The sequence below is a fragment of the Vigna unguiculata genome, unplaced genomic scaffold (assembly GCF_037176805.1).
Source record: "Vigna unguiculata cultivar grain cowpea cultivar isolate G323 ecotype 2 unplaced genomic scaffold, ASM3717680v1 ptg000253l, whole genome shotgun sequence".
In the NCBI taxonomy this organism is placed as follows: Eukaryota; Viridiplantae; Streptophyta; class Magnoliopsida; order Fabales; family Fabaceae; genus Vigna; species Vigna unguiculata.
Window position 1 is genome coordinate 7156 of NW_028196889.1, and position 20345 is coordinate 27500.

The window sequence follows — 20345 nt, forward strand, 5'->3', positions numbered from 1 at the left end:
ATATATATATGGGAATAACCCCTGTTCGTAAACCCTGTTGTCTTAGTCTTCCTTAAACGAGTGAAACGCTCTAAAGAGTAGCCTACGGGAGATAGCTATCTCTTTTCTATCTTCTTAATAACAAGCACATAAGCAGGAAAGCTAGCCACCCCGATTCCTTCTTACTTAACTTTCGGCAGTGTCCATACGTTCCGGCGTGGTGCAAGAGAAAGAAAGTATTGTTTAAATAAAAGTCTTCCCTTTCATGAGATCAGTAGTTGGTGGAATTCTTAAAAGTCTTTCCGCTGTTTTGGGAGAGCACAAAAGCTGATTGATTAGGAAAGAGCTGCTAAGAGGGATGACTCGCCCTTAGCCCTTGTCTAAAAAAAACCTAGCAAACAGACCGTTGTAAACCAGGTGAACTAGAGCGAACAGGAGAAGCAAGCAAATAGCATTTGGCCTCTTAACCAATCCACCTCTAGCAGTTAAAGGCTGGTATTCCGATCTTTGATCCGCCGATTCAGGAGCGATTGAAGCGAATACAATAATAGAATGCAAGGAAGGGTTCCCCCAGGAAAGGCAGGCATCTCGACTGCTTCCAAAATCAGGTCATCGACCAGTAATGCGACTTGTAGAAGACTCCCTACCTATACCTAGCGGAGTTGGTTGGCACTAATAAGGAGAGCAGAAAGCAGCTACCGGCCATCAGGAGATCCACGACTTTCAGATCCGCATGCAAGGGAAGATCCGCTTATTCTTTGAGATGACAAAGCTCCCCACTAGACGCAAATTGCCGAATCAACACCAGGCAGTATAGGAGTGCTTTCTTTGATCGGCGTTCCCCAGACCAGAACTGAAAGGACATACCAGCCCCCGATTATCGGGCATTCCTTCATGTCGGGAGGAGGGTACCGGTTGGAGGAGAAGATAAGGACAGCTTTCTTCCATTCCACTCTTGCTCCAATCCCAATAGTCTGAGATTGAAGATGATGTCAACAGTTAGCCAAGAAGGTTTATGGCAAACTGGAAGGAGTTTTGAGAGATAAATGATCTACCTTAGGTAATGCTTTGCTTTCAGTGGGAACCGGTGGAGATTGAGGTGAAGGTCTTGTAGTCTCCGGATTGGTTGGAGTAGAGCTAGTAGATCGGACACCTTCGCCAACTTTAGAAGAATGCTCATCTGAAATGAGAGTCGTTGCAGCGGAGCGATTTGAGCATCATTGCTCGGTGTCACGGATTCCCCATGGTTGGCTTCCGGCTCTGCAATCAGAGGTCCTTCTATCCCATCCCGGTTAGGATTCATTTCTCGGGTTGATGCTCTATTTCTTCTTGGTGCTCAGCCCTTGGAACTTGAACAAAAATTTGTTCAGTTGTTGGAATTGGATCTGCTTCCTCGATTGGTCCCATCTGGCTTTCCTCCAAACAAAGGTGGTTGGGGTGCTGCAAGATTCGGTCAAACTTCTGTCCCTGATGTATTAGGTGCCTGTGTTAAAGTAGAAAGGTTTAAGACAGCAGTCAGAAAGGAAAATGGAAGAAAGTAGGTAGTACCTCTCTGTTCTCTGCTGAGGAAGGCTTTTTTCAAGGTTATTCAAATGGTGAAATAACGACTATTCCTCCGGCTGGACGATAAATGCTTGCTTCAAGATCGAACAACGAATCTCATAACCAGGTTCCGAAGGTAGAACAACTTCTTCTATTGAATGGGCATCGGGTTCTTGGGCTAAAGCCCTAACAGCCTATTGATCGGGAAAGGGGAAGTTCCAATGAAAGCTTTTCAAAGGTTATACATTAGCGATTGATTTGGAGGATAGAGAATGGAGTTGGAAGGCTGTTCAGTCTTGAATCTCCCCTCCCTCACTGATTGACTCCTCCGGGAAATGTCGAATAGTAGGGACAGCGGAAGGGTGAGATTCTTTCTTCAGCGGCGGATGGAGAGGCAATTCTAACGCAACTGTTAATGGCCGAGCCTCCTATTCTTCTTGCTGCCTTACTTGCGATACTTTAGACTTTCTACAGCAAGAAAAGTGCTTGCATATAGTGAAGGGCTTTTGCACATGAAGAAGAAAAGGAAGAAGAAGTGAGTAAGATGTGGCATTATACTGTTTTCAAATAGAATCCCTAAAGAAAGCAATTCCTGTAAAGCTATCGTCATTACCATCGTTGCTATTTGAGCTGTTAGCGCAATTGAAGGAGAAGATGCTCTTACTTTTGTTTTCAGGGAGCTAGGGAGTCTTTGGTACTTCCAACCAATGAGAGTCATTTCACCTATCACCTATTTTAGGAATAATACCCCAACACCTCTATCGATTGACTATCTTGATGCGGAGGGGCCGCTTCTTCATGAACCAAAAGTTCTAGTTTTCCTAAACCAACAGATCCTCTTTCTCACAGCATTTTCGGAGCAGGCTCAGTGCTTTCTTTAGCCTTGGGATAAATCGATTCGGTAGTGAGAATCGATTGAGACTTAATCATACCTGAGCCTTCTCTGACCTTCTTTGTCTGGGCAGTTAGCTATAAAAAGCAAGAAATGAGAGCTAGAACTAATGCCACGCCACGGTCTATGTCTTTTGACAAAACTTTTTTAGAGGGAACTCTAGGATGATCATCTGGTAGGTCGTCAAGGGTCTCAATAGGAATTTTTAAATCCGGTCTGTCTGTCAATCAAGAAAGAAAGCTCTAGTTCAATTCAAATAGGTCAAGCGAAGGAGGACATAGAATAAGCTTACTATTGAAAGTGCCTTCCATTCAAGTAATGCGTCGGGCTTAAGAAAAGCAGGTTTCGGAGCTTAGATCCGGGTACACACCTGGAACAGGCCTAGGAAAGATAGACAACGGAATCATCAAACCTATTCGTCATAAAGATCTAGAAAGCAGGGAAAGGGGGCTTCTCCTCACAAGAATACACGGAATAGATAGACGCTAAACGATTCCAATCTTAAGGATCAGTTTCAAGCATAGACGCCTTCTCCACCCACAATTGGACTCAACAATCTCTTTTATCATAAGAAAGGGAACGGGGGACTTAGGGTTTCAGCGTGCAAAATCCAATCCCTCTCCCGTAGAGTACCTGTATCCTGTCTTTCTGGCATATCTCTCTTCTTGTGCCTAGACATCTGATAATGGATGCCCATTCCCGGGATTGCTGCCATGATATGGAATAGAATAGCGGACTTTCTTTCTGAGGTGTGGTCTATCCGAATAGCTAGAAGCAGAGCGGTGGGTTTCCAAGAACCGGAGATGGTCTTATCTATATACGGAACAGCACGAACAATCCTTGACCTTTCGATTGAGGGTCTTAAGCAGTGGGCTTTCCATAAGGTAGGAGGTTATTGAAAAAGGGGAAGCCCAAAAACAAAAAGAGCTTATTAGCTTTCTATTAACAATCTCCTCTTTCCTCGTGCATACAAAAATCTCGCTTCTCTTACCCCCCTCCCATCACCCCGGCATCGGATTCTCACACTCGGAGCGGCTCCCTGTGCCAACCTCGGTGAATGTCGTAGTTTCGCTTTAAAAATAAAAAAGAACTTGAAGATTGGGAGCAACCTTCGTGGCTGTTGGACATCTTCCGATTCGTAAGACAAAACTTTAATATCATCTCTATAGTTCCGCTTCTTGCTCTAAAGAAAGGGTAGCGGAAAGGAATAAGTGGGATAAAGGGTCAACCAGATAGCACAATGATCCATTTCCATTCTTCCCTTCGCTGTCTTCCTTGTCTGATCGCAGTAGCTTTAGCAAGGACTATCGGATCTGACGGAAGAACCGCGAGTATGATAACAGGTCAGAATCTGGTCCTTGTAGGAAAACCTCTTTTATGTATGTTTGAACCGTTTTTGTTATGATGGTTTAGAAATACGGTGTCTTTCTTGTGTTTCTCTCCCTTCTATTTTGCATCTCCTTCTTTTTTTATTTACTGCGCATCTATCTACTTAATCGCTTGGGTATTCATTCTTTTTGGAGATCTTGTTTTCCCCTTTCTAATTGTGGGTGTATCGGGGACTTCCGGGGAATCAAGCTCATAAAAACCTTGCCCTCGGTGGGACATTGACTTAAATCGTCCTCCAGCGGCTGAGCCGGAGCCTGCCTCCTCCACATCGGACCACCCGAAGGAGGTAGTGGATCAAGCTCTCTCGGAAGCGGAGGATAGGATTCTGTATCGATTACGCCCATTCCCTCAAGCAAATGCGGACAAGCTGCTTATGGAGGAAGCGCGAGCGATCGCTCAACTAAAAGAAAGGGCAGATTGTCGATCGAATGGCGCAATTGGATTCCGCCGCGGACTTTTGGCGAGAAAAAAATGCAATTCATTATTGGGGAGTCAATCCTTACGAATAGGCAAACTGAGTATCCTTCCCATAAACTGTCTCAGATGCTTGAGGAATTGTGTCGCGCGGATGCCCACACATCCTCTATCTACTTTTAAAAAAAGATTTCTACTATATATATAAAAAACAACTATTTGAAATTGGAGTCCTTCAGCTTCCTATATTCCCACCAATGTGATCCCCATTACTGATGGACAAATCTGTCACTTTTTTCTTCTTCGTATTCCGACAGAAGAAGGTGTAGTCTCCCTCTCTTCTCATACAAGAAGAAAGGGAAGAGGCCTCTTAGGACCTAGCGCTGGGGGGGGGAGGGGAATGATGGAGGACCAGTCCCAGTCAAAGATTTTAGATTTAGACAAACTTATTTTTTTCGTAAAAGTCGAAATGAAATTAATTAGGGCAATTACATTATATTTGGTATTTTGCTTTTGTTTTTGATTAGGGAATGCTGAAAATTTCACTCGCTCAAGCTAAATGAGTTCTTTTGCGAAGGATTCAATTGCCTGCTTTATTGTACCGGTAAGCTCTGCCTATCCATGCAATAGCTTCCGAGCAAGTTATGTGGTTCTACACAAAATGGCTACTAAAGTGAAGCAGCTACTAGAAAGAAACACTCGCTATGTGTGATTCGATGTTAAGGCCCCTACAGCAAGTTCATTTTTCCTAACCAAAGAAGAGATATAGATTACGTTCATCTCATAAAGATGTTCCTTTTTTTTCACTCCTAAATGAAAGCGAAACTCAATTCTAAGAGAACTCCTAGCGCAAAAGACTAGTCGCTGCGATGCCTGAATGCCTTTGAGCTCTTGTTCGAGTGAGCGGGTAAGCAAGCAGGTACGCCCGAGTTATGTAAGAGAACTACTAATAAGTCTTCTCATCTCTAAGCCAGCTAATTTCTCACAAGCTACGCACCTTTGTGTACTTACAGCCAAGTACAGTTGCTGTTGTTGAGTTAAACAAACGGTAGTAAGATAATAGGCGGATGGAGGGCCTATTCTGGACCAATTAGAAACCAAAATCCCGATGCGCTGACATTGTTATGAATGAGTTTATGTCTTAAGAGAGCTAGTAGTTATGAGTTCGTAGCTAAAGTCAAACTGGAGCTAGGAACGTAGCTGTGAACGGAGCTACCGGGTCAACGAGTGAGCTTATTAAAGCGCGAATCCTAGAGGAGGATCAAGGGGGTCAGATCCCCGGGTGGGACAAATATGGTCTTTGTCTTTGCAAGGTAAAGCGGTAAACTATGGATTTAAACTAAGGTAACGTGCCCTAAGATAAGGCACAGTCAAAGCAGGGACTTAGAGACTAGCATCCGATTGTGGGCATCTTTCGATTGAGTAGGTCAGGAAAGAGACAACAGGCGATTATCCCTTTTTTTCTTCCAACAGCGGAAACGCCGCAATTCCGGAGTAGTCGTAGTTAGCCTAAGGACCGGAATAAGAGGTTTCGTGGGGCTACCTACTTTTTTTTTGCTAGGAACGACTTGCCTAGTTGGAACTCTTCTCCGCCGACTCCTGAGGCTAGAATGGCGTACTACAGATCCGTGCGTTCTTGCCCGCTTGGTACTTGGATCCCTAATCTAGAAGATCCCGAGCCTGTAATCTCCTTCTTCTACCAAGAGAATGCCTTTCTTTTGGTAGCTACCGATTACTTCACCAAATGGGTCGAAGCTGAGCCATCTAAGGTCTGTCTTCCCTACCAGATCAGGTTTTCCCAGACGCGAGTCGAGTCATTCATCTTCTTCATCAGGCTTCCTTCTCGCAGTCGAAGCGGTAGCGGTACTGGAACGAGTTCCCTATTCGATATGGTTTCATTCCACCAGTCCCCTAACATAGATAGCACTGGGTCAAAGGGCTTCACTTCGGAACCTTTTCTTGCTTTCCTTCCGTGGGCATGAAATGAACCCTGAGGTTACTCTGTCCCTGGCATCCCTTTCTGCCCCCCAACTTTATTCACTTCGCGGTAAACGGAGACTTTCCAATAGCCAGCAGGTCAAAGCCTTTTTTGGGGTGGGGTCCAAGGGTGCCGCCCCCTACTACCCAATTCCTGTCTTCGGAACTACGGGGATAGGTGACTTTCTGCGATGGCCCTCCACCTCGTTGGGAAAAGTGAAAGGAAATAACAAGCCCTAAACTAAAAACCAACTAGCAGCTTATCAACCACCGAAGACAGACTCATGTTGGCGATGCCATGGTCAAGTAAGAGAACGACCCATTCATCCAAAGTAGTCTTTTAGTATAGAACAGAGGCATTCTGAGCCGACTACATGCGCATCTAGTGCAGTGGCTTGGAAGCAAGCTACCTTGACCATCTTCCGAACTTATCCAGAATTGACTGATCAAACGCAGTAGGGGCGGACTGCTCTACATTCAGCCACGCCACAGTGACCCCCGAAGCGATCTTCTGATAGTTGCGGGACGAAATCCGGCAGCCAATTGCTGGCTCTGAATAACCAGCCCGGTAATAAGTTCAATTCTTCCATAACATAACGGGGCGGGGTTGCGCGCGAGCCGAGTGACGGAGGTGCACAAGAGTACTTCGCGCCACAACCATCTCTTTTTTATAAGTTCTACGGACCGATGCCTGCTGCTTCATCCGGGAGAAAAGAATCATAGATATGCCGGTCATTAGAAGGAAGAACCGCCATAAAAAGATTCCTCGTGTATCATCTGTAGCAAAACTATGAACGGAAGCTAGCAATCCGGACCGTATTGAAAAGGTTCCTGAGACACAGCATGGAAGAGTCACAATATTCAGAAACGAGATCCAAGAATGAAGAAGGGGTATAATTACGGAATGAATACGAGCTGTGGCTAATACCCAAGGCATAAAAGAAGCATTTTCTACGGGATCCCGAAACCACCAGCCACCCCGACCTAATTCATGATGAGCCCACCAACTTCCTGGCATGATGCCCACGGTTAAAAACCACCGACATGTCAAGATCCAAATTCGAATCTGTTCCTGGTCCTGGTCAGATACCACTGTGTTCGCGCCGGCGCTCCAACAAAGAGGCGAAGTAGTGGTATCTTTCTGTTCATTACGAACGACACGCTTCGCCTGCTCCCCCCCCGTGTCCACTAGCGCTCCTGTCCAGAGCGAAGAGAAGGCGAAAAAGCGCCGCCAAAGCAGCATGAGCAGGCTTCTATTGCTACGCAACAAGAGAGCTGGATAGCATTTTGCGACCACATGTTTGAATTTTTTGGTAAAAAGCTCGCTTGTTATACGGGATCCGACGCATCCAGCAGAGCGAAGCAGCGTTCCCTTCTTTTCGGCGGCATCCTTCCGCATTGGCGGCGAGTGGAGTGCCACAATCCCATTCATCATTTTTGATCTACATAATCCAAATCCCATAGCACTGGCGACGTCTCCGGCATAAATGCAAGGAGGATGTATAGCTGATATAGGATCTTGTGGAACAGGATTTGATTCTGCAAGCGGTTCGGTACGAACGAAGAAATTTCGAACAAAAGGATCGGAACTCGCTGATAGGAAAGGAGAGAAAAACAAAGCAATGCCAAGAGCTCCGTCAATCCGCTGTTCATCGATAGACGAAGCTCTCTCTTTATCATCTCGTGCCAGATGCAACAAAGGATGAGTCCTTCTTTTTCCTTCTCGCGAACCACGGGAGCGCCTAGCACCCAGAGGAGCTAAGCTAATTTTCCTTTCAGGGTAAAGCGGCGCATAAAAAAGGGCTGGCCCGTCAAACGTCCGGTTCCTTCGCGAACGAAGTTCAGAATCAACAAGGGTTCGTAGAACGAAGGGAGTGTACAACTGGGGCGCAGCCCCACTTTTTTGTTCGTAACGAGGGAGAGATAGAATGGAGTTCTTCACGAAGTTCGAGACAAAGTAATACAAAACTTCTCTATGGCCTCCTCGTTTTGAGACATTATGGCTTTGGGGTCGACCCCGGTAACAAAGAAGGAATCCATAAAAACGTGGGATCCGACACCATGATAAAATACTACCCTCATGATTAGACCATGTCCCTGAGATTTGATAAAAGAAAGGTGCATTAGCGGTTAATACGTTGTAATTGGATAAGTTATTAGGAATATGACGGAACGAAAGACCAAGGAAAGAAAGAAGAATGCACCAAAATGCAGGTGCTGCACCAAACGCTGGTGGTTGTTTCTTGTTGTAAGTGAATGCAACGAAAAGACCCGGAAATAACGATAAATGAAAGAATTCATAAATTATTGACATTTCGTGCTGTGCTCATTTCAAAATTTCTGCTTTGTCCCATCATCCGGTAACCACAGGACAGGATGATCCACAAGAAAGGTGGCAGGATTCGAACCTATGGCCGGCCCGCCCCTGACCTGCTGGGTTGGGTGGCCGGGTTAGCACCCCTCGTCGCCCCTGTACCCGAAACAGATGCGCTGCGCTACCCAGCGCGTAACCTTGTCTCCCCTACTCCTCTTCTGGTTATGCCATTACCAATCGCGGGTAACCCCCGGGCCGCCCCTGACCTAATAAGATAAGAACGATTATCCTTATTACCAAACAGCGATAGTTTCACGATCCCGACCAGCAACTTGTTGGGAGTAGGGGCATCCAAGCTTGCCCAACCTAGACATTGTAACTGAAAGTCCTGCCTACTTGTAGGCTTAGGGTAGTCCTCGAAAACCTTCTTCTTTTACTGGCTTGGGAAAGACCCGTAGGCTATGGATCCCACTAATGGAATGGGACTATAACCATACTTCCATGGTCTAGGTTCAAGGACAATCAAGATGGAGGCTTGGAGTATCTAAGGCTTCATGGACCCCATTTTTAGGGCTTTGAAGGACGGACTCGCTAGTGTCCCAAGGATTGACCGGTGACACTACTAACTGAATTGCCCTAATATATGTTTTTTTCCACAGGACTGAATCCATAGAAACCTTGGCTTAGTGCCATTACTGTAAGCGGCGGATGATTGGTATGCAGGATCGGTTGCAACGGTTTCACATGAATGTGAATCAAGAGATTGGCTTGAATTGAAAGGCTTTCCAACTAGCCATTGTACCTGAGATTGCGATAAGTCCTTCTTCTTTTGAGCTTGTTCTTGGTCCCGAGGGAAATGGGGTGACAAAGAGCAGCTTGCTTCTCCAATTGGATCATTGCTCGACTCGATGGGTAACTTCTAGTGGTTTGCCGGGGAAGCTCTTGTTTTTCTTTCAGGAGTTGGTTGGTGGCATGGACACCTAGCCTTTTCTTATTTTTAGTATTTGTTTGCTGGCACAGGTAGTAGATTCATTCTCCACTCCAGCAGTAGCAGATGTAGAATCTGAAAGGTGGGATTCCCGGTTGATTGGATGCTTCCGTTAGAGCTTCTTCCCCTCCTGTCATTTAAGGGCACCTAGCTTACAATCACTAGTGAAAGAGTGCCAATTGACCCAACTAGCGAATCTGTTTACAACCATTCCATCTTTTTCATTTCCGTGAATACCGCTCGAAAGCAGTCATTTTTCGGCTTGATAGCACTAGCACGATCCATCCATCTCCCTCCGGAGAGTGAGTAAGAGGTGGAAGGACTGTCGATAGCAGGTAGGGTAAACGGATATGGATGATAGTTGGGATCCCAGGTAGGAGAGCCAGCCATACATAGAAGACAAGGAAATCCCCTCTCTTCCTCCTTCCGTACCTCTTATGGACAAACCCTTCTTTGTACCTTCCTTTCAATCCAACGAAGGAATGCCGGAATACCATGAATCAGACTAAGGGAAGATCGATCACACCCTCAAAACCAATAACCATCGCTTACTGCCCTTTCACTTTGAAGTCTTATCCGGGTTCTTCCCTGTCCAGAGCCAAGCATCAAAGGAAGGATATCACCCTACGGTCTTGCTAGTTCTTCTTCAGCAGGTAAGTGAGCGGGCGGTGCAGCCTTAATCCTTAAGCCCTTGCTTGCTCCTTCAGCCTTGGAGCACCGCTTAATTGATGATAATGCCACCACCTTGCAACTAAGAGATGGGTAAAGTCATTATGTGAAGAGAGAGGGCTACTCTACTACGGAGTCTCTCACCCAAGAGTGGCATTAGTTACCCCAAAGGAAGTTGCTGAAGTCCCTACTTCAGTTCTTAGGTGACCTAATTACCTACTTCTGCCGGCGCTCAAAAGGGAGAGAGTCGTTCCAAGGCCTGTGGATCAGGTCCCGGGTTCAACCATACTGCGAATTCTCAAATGTTGGGTAAAGAGGAGCGCCCCACGTCGCTCTCACCATCTTCTTTGTTCTCTTTGCGCGCTTCACTTTATCTAAACTAAAAAGGGTGTGAGTACGATATCTTTATAACAAAGGGAGTCCCGGTTCAATTCAATGATTTTTTACTTAGTTGCTCCCACAGATAGAATAACCCCATCATTGGGATGCCAGACGATGGGTTAAGCTCCTAAGATCGATGAAAGCTTTTATTTGAGGGTCGATAAGGATTTCAATTTCCCCTATAAGAGGATCCCTTGCGTGCTATGTCTACGGGTCTCTCAAATACAAGAAAATTAGATCAAGCAGGAACCCAGCACGGGAGTCTTATACTTTTCGACTTGGGAGATTGCATAAGGAGAGCACCCTTCTTCTACCTCGGTGATTGAAAGGGTTTGGGATCAACACGAAGGCTATTTTACGCACTGCTGAGTGTAAGCATCGACATTTGATAGAGGTCAGTCGGGCCCCGGCCTTATTATTTTAAAAGTCAAGCAGGTATACCTGCTAAATATTGGCTTGAAGCTCTCCATTTTTGCAGTCTATGCCATGAAGAAGTTGCCAAGCCGTACAATTGGATATAGGTATAGGTATAGGGATATTTTGACTATATTTGGCTCCTTGCCTTTCCCAGTCAAGTAGTCCACCATCCCCATACTTTTTTATTGACAAGAGTGCAGACCGCAAGAGAATTGCTTCCATCGAGCTAGTAGTTATCTGAAGCGAAGGAATCTCATTCAAGGCTCCAAGACCCCTGACTCTGACTACTGTGTGAAACTTGGCTAACCTCCGACATAGTTCTAGACCAGTCTAAACTACTCCAAACAGAAGGATAAAGAAAATCACCACAACGCAACAAAAAAAGGCCTCTTCTCTTTATTACCCTAGCCTCTAGTGAGTTAGAGACAAGGACTATTCCCACTAATGAAATGAATCATCCAAAAGGAAGTACATAAATCCCTTTAGGATAAGGAATTACCGGTATGGGATGCGGAATAACCATATGAACCGTATTCCTCTCCTGCTTGACTCTAACAAGGGAATCCCCGCATCAAAGCCTTCTTGTTTACCGATCTGCGTAAAAGCTTTATGTTTGAGTACTGGCCTTCCTCTCGCTCTTCTTAAACTACCCGTCCGATCGCTTTCAGGAAAGGAGCATTGCCTAATATGTTATGTGGATTTGCCGAGATGCCCAACATTCCTGACTGATGGTCTTCCCAAAGATGTACTTTCGGTGTCAAGAAAAGATCCTGCTAAAACCAGAATCGGGGGATCCGCTCAATGGTCTATTTTAGATACCGTGCCCAATTCTAAGAAATGGAAGAAGTTGCTTGACCTTATCCTTGTGACCTACGAGCCAAGAATGAATAAAGAAAAAAAGAAAGGAGACCAAGATGGGCACACTCACTTCAGGTACGCAGTAACTTGCTCGGGACAATGGGAAATTAGTCTCATAGTTGCCTGTTTAGATTCCCGATTATTAGTAAGGCAAGCGGTAAACGTTCTATGCTAAGGCCGATTTCGCTACTGAAATTCCAGAGTATAGGCTACTCAATGAGAAGGAGACCTGCATAACCTTGTAATTGCCATTACAACTCTACTGTAACAGAAGTCGAAAGGATAAAAGAAAGATACCCGGGCATGAGAAAGTAAGACTGAGGAACAGACGTATAAACAGAACAGCCAGATAGCGGGAAGAAAAGATAAGCTCCAATGGACATTAGAATAAGAATACGCGGGCTTTCCCGCTTGAGTCGAGGAGGCTTGTTTCCGTACCCAGAACCGGTTAGTCCTTACCAACTGAAAGAACTAGTCTTGATGCCGAAAATCCCATCTTTTTTTGTAATTAAAGTGAACCTATAACTTTCTACCTTAGTGCCGCTGTTGGAACTGCAGATTCTTTATGACTGGACGGGTACGACCTCTTGCTTCTCAATGTCATGGAATGGATAGGTGATGTTTCCAACCGGGAAAGACGAAAAAGAAAAAAGAAATGAAATAAGAGCGGGTGAAGGAGTTCAGTTAGAGATCTGTTTCTAGACCTTGAAGTCACTTCCGGGATTAGCTTGATTTGGGCTAGGAAATCCTTTGATTTGTAGCATATTACGTGAAACCTATACTCTTCTGGTTAGTTTCTTCCGCATCCTCACCATCTAATTCAAACTCATTTCCGACTGCTGCAACCTTTGCCGGGCGGGAAAGAAGAAGGAATTGAATCCAAACCCCTAACTCGAGAAAAATTATTCATCTGCACCTGAGACAAGTAACGGATATCCCACTCCGGTAAGCTAGCAAATAATATAGAAGATTCGAATTTTTTAAAGTTCTTTTTAAAACTCAGAAAGTTCTCTTCGATTCGAGTCGAGTGCATAAGCCGCTTTCCCTTTAGGAATCTTGTCTCAAGCCATTGATCTTAGCTTTGGCCCTCTCTGGAAAGGAAAATCTGAAAGCTTCCCTATTTTTTCTGCCTCTCCAGTTCAACAACTGGATTCTTTCTTCTGGTTTACCAAGATCTTAGTCATTTCACCTCTGTACTTTGATTAAGAGTTCAAAAGGCAAGGATTAGGTTTTTTTTGTGAATAGGTCCCTTAAACTAACCTATCCATGGGATAAACCCTCTGAGTTTCTTTCCTAGTCCTGATTGAAAGAAAAGATTTGTGAGATCGATAGAGACAACGAGGCCAAGGGAAGAGAGCCATTCTTTCTAAGAGAACGGGAATACGGAATGGACCGACAGATAGAGACAAAAGAGCAACTACAGTAGCGACAGATTCCTCCTCTACCCTCTTCTGCTCCTTCGATGAACTCGGCTATTGCTGAAAGTTCACTTCAATAAATAAGACTGTGAAAGACTTCTCGATTCACTAGCACAGCGCTTCTTCCGCTTTTTTCTGACCTTGAGTTGAGGAAACTGGCTAGGACAAACTCTCCTTCATTCAAATGAAAGGATGGGAAATGAAAAAGGAATAGAAGTAGGCAAAGAAGCTCTTAGCAAGAAGGAAAGGCTTCCAGTTGCTATTGAATCCGGAATAAGGCAATCCTTATTAGAATATGCCAACATAAGCATAAGACAGCAAAGTGGATGCATCGAAGAATGCCCTCTTAGAAGGAAGAATTGGATGTGCGCAGAGGATTCATCTTTCAACAGCATTTCCGACATTCACCATCAAAAGGAGGATCTGACACTAGCACTAGGATCTGTCTATGCTTGGACTGATTGGACGAGCATCCGCTTTTCGACATACCGAGACTTCTTATTCCTCAGCGAGCCTGATTCCGCATGGGCAACAAGGAAAGGCAATGAAATTGTTTAGATATCCCCGTCAAAGCAAGGAGCTGTTAGCTATATGTCTGCCTCTTCGGGACAGTTAACTTCTTTTCTTTTTCCAGCCTTTGAGGGGAGCCTCGCCTCATAGTATAGGGTAGTTGGAATGTCTTTGCAATAAGAGTGGAGAATCAGCTGTTATAGGCTGCAATAAATAATATATTAGGAATCTCTGTCTCTATGTCATCAAACGGTTTGATCAATTGAATTCTAAGAGCAGGGGGCATCCATAGTAGGAAGAGGACAAGGAAGTGATTGATCGGAGTTTGCCAGGCCAGGAGTTGAAGAAGGAGCTAGCATTTCTTCAGTGATCAATCTCGTTCCAACAATTGTTCTGACTCGTTTAGGTCAACTCGTCAATCCGTATCTAATAGCCGCCGAAAGCCAAAGCTTCACTCCAGGTCGAAATCACTGCCTTTCGATCAATCCTTTAGATTCTGATGGCATCAACATGACATTAGACTTTTTCCTTAGAGAAGCGGGTGAAAGGCGGCAGGCAAAGCCATAAGAGAGAGTCCTTCTTCCACGAATAGCGATTCCTATTCTGATAGCTAGGAGAGAAGAAGAGGGGCAACCTATATAAAGATTAAGGCGGATATTCTCTGCTGTTCTTGATGTCTATGAAAGTGTCTTCTCTTTGTAGTTTGGAGAGCAGGATGGCACAATGGGAGGTTCAGGAATCAAAGCCTTTGCCTTTCTCCTTGTTGTTAACTGTAGGGTAGTCGAAGATTTGTAGAATGCGTTAGAAGGCATTAAGGGTTATAAAGGAGAAAGCGGACTCACTTCACGAGCTGTAAGCCCAGGGAAGCTCTTTCACCTTCTTAATAGATCAACTAACCTGGACCCCGTAGCTCACCTTTCAGTCGAGGAAGTCGGATCTACTATATATATAGTCTATCCTTCCCACCACCCGCCTTTCTGGCAATATCTCCGCAAGAGCTTCTCCCTATTAGATATATATTCCTATAGAAAGAAGCTAATCCTGATACAAGATCCGAGCATGCGGGTCCTTTGGCTGGCTCTTTAGGATGGTTTAGCTATAGGAGACCGAGGTAGCCGTTGTTCCATCATCAAGGGCAAGTCTTCCTCATGGAAAGAGCATGAGCGTAGAACAAGGATGAATCCATAGAAAGAAGCCAAGATAAGATAAACTCAGAGCATAACAGAGTGCAAACCCACTCGAGAGAGCCTAAGAAAGAGCTGAAAAGAGGCAGCCCTAGTGAAGACCTTTCATGGATGCCTACTCAACAAATTCTTAGAGTTCCCACTATCGGCTAAGCGGAAGGAAGTGAAGAAAGAAAAACGGACTGGACCAGCGGGAAAGGGTGATCGATCATAAGGAAGGCTTACGTCTTCATCTCTTGCTTCCAAGTGAGAGTCAGGAGGAAGAAAAAGACCAAGCAAGGGTTAAGATTCGTTCTCACAGAGAATTAGGGAGAAGAAGACCGTAGGACTCTGAAGTCAGGGATATGAGGCTCGGTCTACAGGCCTTACGTCAAAGCCCGGGAACAGATGGGAAGTGCACCAACGCTCGGATATGAATTGGAACCCCCTCCGAAATTCGGTTCATACTCAAATAGATTCCCAATCCCATTCCACAATCTACGCTACGGGTCAGGGAGGCTAACCATATGAGGAGCCCCACCACTAGGACTTGTTCAAGCAACAAGTTGGTATGGCCCATTTCATACCTAATCCCATGGACATATCTGATCATTGAATGGGGGCCCTCCACAGGGATAGATACCCGAGTTAGGTATCAGTCCCACCTACCGATCATTAGTACAACGACCTGTCATATCATATACCCCAGACGGCCTGATCAGATGTTTCGGTACCAATGCAGTTAGTCTAATGCATTCTGGACTGGATATGGCCCACCTATCTTTCGAGGTCACTAGTTTACACTTTCACCAACCTTTCCCATATCCGTTTTTTATGAGCAAGGGATAAAGGCCAGACAGTAATCAAGCTACTTACAATTGGATAGTACCCCTTCCATCGGAGGACTGGGTGGAGAGTGACAAATATGAGAAAAGCCTACTTACTAGCCTCCGTGAGAGGATACCACTTTGGTAGATGCTAGGGATTGGTGAGTTAGGGCAGCGAGGGATGGTGTGACATGTCTGGTCATCGCATCGATGAGAACGATGGCCGATGATATCCGAGGAGATTAGGCACCGTCGGCTTTTTTTACCTCAAAGTAAACTCGTGCTTTTCGTCGTCCTTCCCTATCTAGAGCTGGAACTTGACTAGAAAAAGACTTTTTTTGATCCCATACTGACTTGTCTTCCTGTTGGTGGTTGTGAAAGTTCAGATTTCGAGCTTAAACAGCGGAGAAGCGGATAACCTTCTATTTTTTGGGGAGTCTTTCAGGATCGATTCAAAAGGCCAGTGAAAGTACGCGGACGGATAAATCCAACAAAACCACACCGTACCGGGCCAGTAGACCTTCTTTCTCTTCTCTGAAAGGCTGTCTCCTGCCCCCAACTAGCGAGCGGCTATAACCGATGGGCGCATGGCGACCACTACTCTACCCGAAAACTAGGGTTAAGTGGGGAACCTTCTCATCGTGTTAAGCTTGCGAGCCTGTCTGTAATAGGCCCAAGCGTCTCTTGTGCTTAATCTCGAGTCTATTCCAGTGAGAAGCTTCGCAATACCCTAACACTCCATAGGCGAAAGAAATCAATAAGGATAGATATATAGATTACGCACATAGTGGTCTGGGCATTGATTTCATGTAGTGCGTACCACCGGCGGAAAGTGATTCGCTTAACACACTTGTTCGCTTGAATACAGTAGGTAGGGAAGGACAGGATATTCCTCGTCGGTTCTATTCGGTGGTGGTGGCTTAGCTTTGAATTTCTTTCCACTCATTTTGGCTTTTTCCTTTTCTTATTCATGCTTGCTCCACTAGCCTCAAACTCCATTCCAATTTCGAATCGACCCATTAATTAGAGAAAGAAGGCTTTTCTGCTTAGCAGAACCCGATTCTCCGCTCAAAACATCTGATCTTCCGACTTAAACAACCGATTCCATTTCTATCCTTTTTTTTCTATGATCAATTCAATAAAGACTTCCTTCTCAACTGACAACCCCACCCGATGGGCCTGTTCATCAGCGATATTCTTTGTAGGGCTTTCGGCTGCCTTCCTTTATTTTTGGGCTAAGGCTAGCTTTCCTAAGTAAGTTCCAGAGTGCATGAGTGAATCTTGATCTGTATTCAAGGTATGCCCTTTCTAGTTCTGTTAGAATATTGACTTCGGTTAAGCTGAGGTTAGCGAAGTCAATCCTTTGCTTGGGTCCTAGGAGGTCGGAGATAAGAGCGCTGTGTTTAAGTCGTCTGGCCGTAATACTTTCTCTGCGCCAGTAAGAGTAAGAGCTTGAGAAGAAGGGAAAGAGGAAGAAGTATTCAAATAATTCACTCCTTTCCCGAAAGCTTGACTTTCTTCTTTCTTTATATACTTAATAAGACAATACTATAAAAAAAAGACTTGGACGAGATCAGATTGAGAACTATGAATAGTAGGAATAGTCTAAAGCAGTGGTTAACTAGAAGAAGAGTCAAAGACTTTTTCCTAGCCGCTGATGGAGACAATGTGGGACCTCGTGCTCAGCCGGTTGCTCTTTTAGATAAACCTCATTTCCGGAACATTGCCTCGGTAGAAGCAAACCCAACTAATACGCAAGCCCATCTCCCGATACAATCAAATCAAAGCAAAGCAAAAGTGCCTTGCGGCTGTCGCGCCTCTCTCTCTGTCTCTGTACCTTGTGTTTGTCCTTGTTGTTTAAGATTACTAGGGGTCTTTCTATTCCTTCCTCCGATCACAGACTTTGTTTGATCAAATTCCCCGGGGCTCCCCTCGAACTGATATCCAAAGATTCCCTGTAACAGGATGGTTTGAAATGATGGTTTATTACAGGTTCTGGTGACATGAATAGGATGAGCCGGAACATGGATAACGTAGTGGTTCGAGCCGGTCGAGAGTACGAGATTACTGACCGAAGACTCTTCCATTGAGATGGGCCGAAGCCCTGCTAGCGAAGGAATGCATCCAACAGTGTTCTGTCTCATTGGTCCTCTCATGCCATAATTTGCTCATAAATCCACTTTGTTCTCCCGGAAATAACTTTCATTATAATACATGACTTATGTGACTTCGATCTGATACCTCTCGATTCAGATAGGAAATGCGCATTTGTCTCATTTTGACTCTCCCCATCTCGAATTCTACTAATTGGATATGGGACTGGTTGTGAAGGGAAGCTTTGTGGGAGAAAGGAGGAAAAGGTCAGGCTAGTCAAGGCTTTACTCAAACATATGGGATAGATTAAGAGGAAGCCTTTGCCCCGGTAGCCAAGATGAAGTCTGTTCGTCTCCTGCTCTCTATTGCTGCGAATCGAGATTGGCCTCTGTTCCAATTAGATGTTCAAAATGCCTTCCTGAACGGGGACCTCAAGGAATAAGTTTACATGAGTCCTCCACCCGGTTGTGTAAGGGGGGGGGGAGAACAAGAGAGGTCAACTGGAGTGGAAGCCAAACGACGGGGCCGATAATCTGTGATCGATCCGAAGAACCACTGCCAGATACGATTCTGCTCCCCCTTCGTACTACCAATGCGATTCTTGCCCGGCTTTCTTTCGGCTTAAGAAGGCTGCGGTGAGAATGAGGATCACTTCGGAACTCTAGGAAAATGGGCGTTTTAGGGCGGGATCTAAAAGTTCTCCAACGTGTTGCGGAGCCTTCGGCCGTGAGAGGGTCTGTCTTTTGGCTTCCTCAGGGCCGTGTGAAGCTTAGCTTGCTTTAGCAGCCACGTGATGATTCAAGATTCGTGGTAGGCGTAGGAGCTGGGCGAAGCGGTAGCGAAGCTCAGGTGGTGATGCAAGTGCGCGGTGAGCGTAGTAGCCCCCTCGGGCATGCTCTTTGTACAACCAAGCGAAGAGCTAGTGAGGGCCGGAAATATCGTATGTAGTGTAGAATCGGATCTGACTTTACTAGGATTGGAACAAGCGAGGAACGAGTGACCACAAGCTCCGCTTAAGCGCTCGACATTTAGCTTAAAACATGTTCATCATGTGGCCGAGCGAAGCGCACCTGCGTGAAGCAGCCTAGCATCACTTTAGATAGGAGCAGAATGGATGACTTACAACTGAAAGTTCTTCGGATCGATATATCGTACGACGTAATGGAGATCTTGGTCTAGGTCCGGTGGTTCGCAGAATTCGGGACCTAACGATGTTCGATTCGTCACATGAACGGGAGCGGACGATTCCCTCGTCTCTCCCTTTTTCGGGGAATGGCTGCAATCACAAGCAAGTGATTGAATGAGTGGGGGGAAAGCACATGCGGGATAAGCAGGTCTTTCAGGAGACGGTCTAGAAAGAAAAGAGAACTCTCAACAAGCTGGAACTAATCAAGATCAATAGGAAGAGGAGTTAGCTAGAAATTCATTTTTTGACAAAGTTCATGCCACGACGATCTATATGGAAGGGCTGTTTTGTTGATGCATTCCTGTTGAAGTTGAAAAAGAGACAAACACTCATGTTTCAGCTCCCGGATCTGCTTGGATTCTCGTAGAATAAGAGGAGCCGTCTTAGGAAATGACTGAACTTAAAAGACAGATGCCACCGCTGCGAGGCGAGGGAGTAACTTGTCTGATCTTGCGGTGCACTCACTCCCGTTACGAGAATGAAATGACGCCCCAGCTCGACTCGAGACCAAGACTCCTTACAACACAACTCGCACCAATAGCGGCACTGAGCGGCCGGAGATTGATTGAAAAGGCAGCCGCCCCTCCCCCCGCCTACCTACTCGTGCTCGTAGCTCGATCGGAGGTTAAGAGTGTGGTCCGGCGGAAAAACAGAAGTCGTCCGTATCAAGTGATACGTTAATTGCTCAGTAGTGCTTCGCCACTACCGTTGCTGGCGGAAATAGCTTAATGGTAGAGCATAGCCTTGCCAAGGCTGAGGTTGAGGGTTCAAGTCCCTCCTTCCGCTCTTGGCTTCGTCCGTCGTTTAGTGGTAACGAGTAGAGTAGGCATCGCCTCTCGATCCAATCCGTCTTTCCCTGGCCTCCCCACCACACTCTTGATACGAAAGAAACCTCCCGCCATAGAATAGAGAAGAAAGAGATAAAAAGTCTGGGTCCCCTCGATCACCCTTCCCTTGAACCTGAACTGGTCGAGAGAGATGAACCCGCACCACATTTGATAACCTTCGAACCGAAACCCCCAACTCTCCATGGAATTCCAGAACCTAAACAACTCAATTGAGAGCTCCGTGACCGGTTCAATTCAAGGGAAGGTCCACCAATAATGGAAAGGCCATCCCCCTCCCTATCCGTTTCTTGATCCCTCATTCCACGAATTCGTTGTTACTGATTCATTCAAGGACTGAAAGCTTTTCGTTTTATGAAAAGGCATAGACTCCCCACTTCTTTGTCTTATTAGCGCAGGTCTTCGTCAATGATGAAAGCCGCTTAACTGAAGACTCGAGTTGAGAAAGAGGGCTAGGCCAAGGATAGGAGGGCTTTCAGGGA

The 20345-nt window shown here is 45.6% G+C and overlaps 1 protein-coding gene and 1 non-coding gene across 2 annotated transcripts; both read left to right on the forward strand.

The window, feature by feature from the left end:
• Positions 1 to 7680: 7680 nt before the first annotated feature.
• LOC146874693 (uncharacterized) lies at positions 7681 to 7899 on the forward strand. The gene has a single exon (XM_085669634.1). It carries the CDS (start codon positions 7681 to 7683, stop codon positions 7897 to 7899), a length of 219 nt encoding a protein of 72 aa, XP_085525760.1.
• Positions 7900 to 19732: 11833 nt separating this feature from the next.
• On the forward strand, positions 19733 to 19804 carry TRNAG-GCC (transfer RNA glycine (anticodon GCC)). The gene has a single exon. It is a non-coding gene; the product is annotated as a tRNA-Gly (tRNA).
• Positions 19805 to 20345: the final 541 nt, after the last annotated feature.